A 6,000-nucleotide genomic window follows, 5' to 3' on the forward strand; every position below is an offset into this window, starting at 1 on the left:
TCTTTTTTTAAATATAGAACCCCTGAAGTGAAGGAGGAGGCCATTCGGCCCATCAGGTCTGCACCAACCACAATCCCACCCAGGCCCTATTCCCATAACCCCACATATTTACCCTGCTAATTCCTGACACTAGAGCCAAGTTACCATGGCCAGTCCACCTAACCCACACATCTTTGGAATGTGGGAGGAAACCGGAGCACCTGGCGGAAACCCATGCAGACACGGGGAGAACGTGCAAACTCCATACAGACTGTGACGTGAGGCTGGAATTGAACCCATTCCAGCATTGTGAGGCAGCAGAGCTAACCACTGTGCCACCGTGCCTCTGAGTGCTCCGGTTTCCTCCCACAGTCCAAAGATGTGCAAGTTAGGTGAATTGGCTATGCTAAATTGCTTCTTAGTGATGAAAGACATGTAGGCTAGGGGGATTAGTAGGGCAAATAGTGAGGTTGCAGGGTGGAGCAGATGGGGGTAAGATCCTCTGTTGGAAAGTCGGTGCCGATTCAATGGGCTGAATGGCCTCATTCCGCAATGTGGGAATGACTTCTCAACCCCCAAACAGGTCAACTGATTCGAGTGAAGTTAAAACATTTTCTTTGATGTGTTTACTGAAAGCACTCCATGTTTGTTGGGAGGGGGGGGGTGGGCTGCGGGGGAAGGTGACTGAAATGACAAAAACTGGAAATTCATGTAATTGCGAAAATAGTTAAAAGATTACAGCTGATTCTGCCGATCACACGGAAATAATTATGGGAGGAGCGGGTGTTGGGCTTCTCCTCAGTGCTGTAATAACCCTGTTAAGTCCCTCTCTTTGGCAGTCAGTTATACCGCAGGAGAAATGTGCATTCAATTCATAGGTCAGTGTGCGTCAAAGGGAACTCAAGTTTCAACAAGTGGACTCTCACTTGAGTCTGCATTTATTAATCAGGGAACCCTTGCACCGATTAGAAAAATCACACAGGTCATTGCTAATGCGGAGTTGGGTAAACGGGTGGCGTTCAAACGTGACTGACTGATTCAAGTTACTTTAAGGTTAGGCGCACTTTTAGCCGCTTTGATTTCACTTCACGCCCAACTGATATAGAGACAGAGACACACACATCCCCAGAGATATAGAGACAGACACACACATCCCCAGAGATATAGAGAAAGAGACACACCTCCCCCCCCCAAGAGATATAGAGACAGAGACACACACATCCCCACAGATACAGAGACAGACACACACACACCCCAGAGATATAGAGACAGAGACACACACCCAGAGATATAGAGACAGAGACACACACACCCAGAGATATAGAGACAGAGACACACACATCCCCAGAGATATAGAGACAGAAACACGCCCCCCCCCCCCAGAGATATAGAGACAGACACACACATCCCCAGAGATATAGAGACAGACACACACATCCCCAGAGATATAGAGACAGACAGACAGACACACACACCCAGAGATATAGAGGTCGAGACACACACACACATCCAGAGATATAGAGACTGAGACACACACACACATCCAGAGATATAGAGACTGAGACACACACACACTCAGAGATATAGAGACAGAGACACACACACCCAGATATAGAGACAGACACACACACGCACACACACCCAGAGATATAGAGTCAGAGACACCCCTCCCCCAAGTGATATAGAGACAGACAGACAGACACACACACACACACACAGCCACCCAGGGATATATATTCAGCGAGACACACACACATGCAGCCACCCAGAGATATAGAAACAGAGACACACACACACGCTCCCAGCCAGAGTTATAGAGACAGAGACACACACACACACCCAGCCAGAGTTATAGACACACACACACAGATACGGACAGAGAGAGAATATAACCTCTGCTCAGTGGCAACTACTGAACAGGGTCCAAAAAAACAAGTCAATTTCAGTGCGCCAGCTGGCTGGGAATAGGGTGGGTAAAGAACCAACCATAATCCTGTTCAGGTTATACAACTTTACACAATAATTAAAGGAATGAAGCGTGCACTTATTTTTTTTCAAAAAAAAGTCTCATTTAATTTTTTTTAAAAAAATGCCTCATTTAATTATTTTTTTAAAAAAATGCCCCCTTTACTTTTTTTTAAAGAATGCCTCCGCGTAATTCGAGGTAGAGATTTTTTTAAATCAAGAAGATTACCTGTGTGAATAGAGCGGACTGCATAAGCGACAGTCCGGTGAGAGTTAGGGCGAAGATACAGAATAGGGGGTTCATCCGCCTGCTTCACTTCAGCGAGTGCAGTGGCCGCAATTCGGTGTTCATGGTCGCGGCGAGCCGCTGGTAAATCCCGCTAGTCTCCACAGTGTGTAAAGATAGATCTTCCGGGTATGTTCCCTACTGTCTCCCCCACAAACCAAATGAGCAACTCAGGCACTTTAGAAAGTTGGCATCAGATGGGCGAAATTCCCCGGAGTGAGTGGGGATGGCACCGTCTCTCCCTCTCTCTCTCTCTGTCTATATGCCCTGTTAGCAGTTTGTTACTCTTCCCCCCTCCCCTTTTCTCGGTCACACTTCGAAAGAGAAAGTTCAAGCTGCCAACACACACACACAGGCACAGGCTGTCGAGGCGGTCCCCAATATCACGTATCGCGCCCAGACGCAGCTCAGGGCGCCTATCTGATTTCCACTAGCTCCTGAACTTCAACAACCAAAGTTCTGATGACCTACAAAAGTTAAACCCCGTCTCTCTTCAGACGCTGCCAGACCTGCTGCCTTTTTTCTAGTCTTTTATTTCTGTTTCAGATTCGCAGTGTTCTGTTTTTGACTCCCCTCATTGTTTGTTTGACTATTCCACATCAATGTCCCAAGACGTCGCACCAATGTTAAAAGGGCGCTAGTCAAATGCATCTTGCTAGTGAGGGTCTGTCTGGGTCGCTTTGTGTTGCTCCTGCTGCCCCCTCTTTCAAAGCTTATGGGTCGCAATTATAGGGGACCCGCCACCAATTTTGTATTGGTGGAATGAAATTTAAAAATTACCAATTTTTTTTAAAAAATTGCAGTGACTGTGTGGAGAGAGACAAGAGTACTGACAGTTGTGTGAACCGGGAGATGTAAACAGTTTATGAGGAAAAGCAGGGAAAAAAAGAGGTTATTGAAGCCATCTAACCACTGCAAGTGTCTCTAATATTCTCCCCATGTCTGGGTGGGTTTCCTTTGGGTGCTCCAAATTCCTCCCACAGTCCAAAGATGTGCGGGTTAGGCCATGCTAAACTGACCCTTAGTGTCCCAGGTGTAGGTTAGAGGGATTAGCGGGTAAAGTTATGGCGATAGGGTCTGGGTTGAGATTGTTGTTGGTGCAGACTTGATGGGCCGAATGGCTTCTTTCTGCATTGTTGGGATATTATAATTCTATGGATATCCTTTGGAGGGTGATCTCACTGGGAGGGAAGAAAATGAGAATTATAGGGATTTTAATGCATAGAAGAATTACTTAATATGTCCATAATCCTCAAATTTCCCACTCTATGCATCTCCTTAATCTCAAATAACTGGATAAAAGCTGATGCTGGAATCTGAAGCTAAAGGAGAAAATGCCAGCTTTGACATCTGGTGTTGAAATGTCAGCTCTTTTCTCTCCTGGCAGACACTGCCAGACCTGCTGAGATTTTCCAGCATTTTCTCATTCGGAGTCCTTAATCTCAAATTTGATCATTACATTTGTGGTTCCAAACAAAAGGGGCCCAAGGTCAATTTTTTAAAATTCCTTATTCCCACTAATACTGACAGACATAAACATTAGACTGAATTTAAAGCAAATTACATAGAATAAGAAATGCTAGATTTGCCTCAAAATGGGAAATTGGACTATCTACCAGATATATGTGTGTTAAAGTACCTTTTAATTTGCTATTTGATTTTAAACCACAGTTCCCTCTGCAAATTGACACATCAACTTTATTTTAGTAGTCTTTAAATGGTTTTGTGTTAGAACAAGAGTCTTTGTTTATGCTAATCATATTAAAACTCAAATTACTTGGCATTTGCTTACAACTCCCAAAGTATAATGGACATAAAGGCGCACAATAATATAAAAACAAAATACTGTGGATGCTGGAATCAGAAACAAAAACAGAAAATGCTGGAAAATCTCAGCAGCTCTGACAGCATCTGGGGAGAGAAAATAGAGCCAACATTTCAAGTCTGGATGACTCTTCATCAGAGCACAATGGCAACTTCCCTTAAGACCACTATTAATATTAGTTTAAATTGATTTACCAGCAATATTTTCTTATATTGACATACCAATCTGTAATACACTGCATGAGAGTGCAGTGGAGGTAGATTCAATCAGAGCTATCAATGGGGAGTTGGATCAGCACCTAAATAGAGAGGTTTTGCAGGACTACAGTGAAATAGAGGGGAAGTGATACAAGCTGAGTTCCTCTTACAAATAACCAGCACAATCATGATGGGCCCAATGGCCTTCTTCAGGCATTTTATGATTCTGTCCAGGAGGGACGGATTAAGCAGAATTGTCTCTGGGATCTAAATAGTTAGAGATTGGAGTTCCGAGATGTAGATGGATCTGAGTGGCCTAGCCCATGAGTCACAACAGGTTAGTATGCAATGCATCAAAGCTAATAGAATGTTATATTTATTGTGAGGGCTGTTAAGTACAGAGAGGTGACATTATGCTTTAGTTACACAGGGCATTGGCAAGACCACATCTGGAGCACTGTGTGCAGCACTGGTCTCCTTGTTTAAGGAAAAATGTAAATGCATTAAAAGCAGTTCAGAGAAGGTTTGTTAGATTAATAGCTGGAATGGGCAGGTTAACTTAGATTTGTATCTGCTTGAGTTTAGAAGAGTAAGATTACACTTGATTGAAGCGTATGAGATCCTGAGAGGACTGGGCAGTTTGGGTGTGGAAAGGGTATTTCCTCTTGTGGCAAAACTAGGGGTTACTGTTTAAAAATAAGGGATTGGCTATTTAAGGCAGAGATGAGGGGAAAAAAATTCTCTCAGAGCATGCTGAGACTTTGGAATTCTCTTCCTGAAAGGTAATTGAGGCAGAGTCTTTGAACACATCAGATAGTTTCTTGATGTGTAAGGGGGTGAAAGCTTATCGGGGGTAGGCAAGATTATGAAATTGAGGTTAAAATTAGATCAACCATGATGTTATTTAATGGTAGAGCAAGCTCAAAGGGCAGAGTGGCTTACTCCTGCTCCTAATTTGTATGTTTGAATGTATCTGACTGCTGCGCTGCGTATAGGTGGAAACAGACACTGAACTGACACCTGCCCAAAGATGCTTGAGTTAGCACAGGGCAACCGCATTCTCCATATGTAGCACACTAGACCTTAGCAATTTACTAACCTTTGGCAACTTCCTGTGGGAATACCTGATATATCATTTTTCAATATTGTTATCAACACGTAGTTCATGGTAACATTTTCGAGATAGTTTTTAGATCAGGAAAAGGTAAAGTTTCACTGTCAAGAAAGGAATAAATGCAACTAAAAAAACAGATTCTTACACGTAAAAGGCTGGGGCCCTAAGGACTTAAAGGGTTAAAAGCTAGAAAGTTAAGATCATAAAACTGCATGTGGGCTTACTTTGATGGAGAATTGGAGATTACCTACACCACTTGCAAAGAAATGTAACCCAGAGAATTGTTTTATTTTGGGAGTTAACGTAACAATGAATTAAAAAATAATCAATGGGCCCTAGGGGGCTACATCATCTTGGAAATGGGTGGAGCTTAAACAAATTTTAATGTTTCAATTTGTGTTGTGTCGTGTGAGTGAATGTTCTGCAGCAGGGGAAAAGGTAATACTGAAAAGGTGCTGCTGTTAGCTGGCTTCAGGTAGCAAAAGTGTTGCTATTAGTTGGCTCTGTGTAGTTGGTGCACAGAAATCCCAGAAGCCGTTTGATAGCTCTGCAGTTAGGGCTCATGTAAAGTCCTGAGGAACAAAGAAGGTAGCAGAAGATCACAGGCTGTTTGCTGGAAAGGGTTAAGGCTCAG

At 43.4% G+C, this 6,000-nt stretch overlaps 1 protein-coding gene across 1 annotated transcript in view; it reads right to left on the reverse strand.

The window, feature by feature from the left end:
• Positions 1 to 2,587, reverse strand: part of LOC145346589 (interleukin-15-like) — a 49,409-nt gene extending 46,822 nt beyond the window's left edge. Inside the window, exon 1 of the mRNA XM_080194048.1 lies at positions 2,174 to 2,587. Coding sequence (XP_080050174.1) covers positions 2,174 to 2,248 — 75 coding nt within the window. The 5' untranslated portion in view covers positions 2,249 to 2,587. The remainder of the gene's footprint in view (positions 1 to 2,173) is intronic.
• Positions 2,588 to 6,000: the final 3,413 nt, after the last annotated feature.

Source organism: Carcharhinus amblyrhynchos, chromosome 1 (assembly GCF_965287045.1).
Source record: "Carcharhinus amblyrhynchos chromosome 1, sCarAmb.v2.hapA, whole genome shotgun sequence".
In the NCBI taxonomy this organism is placed as follows: domain Eukaryota; kingdom Metazoa; phylum Chordata; class Chondrichthyes; order Carcharhiniformes; family Carcharhinidae; genus Carcharhinus; species Carcharhinus amblyrhynchos.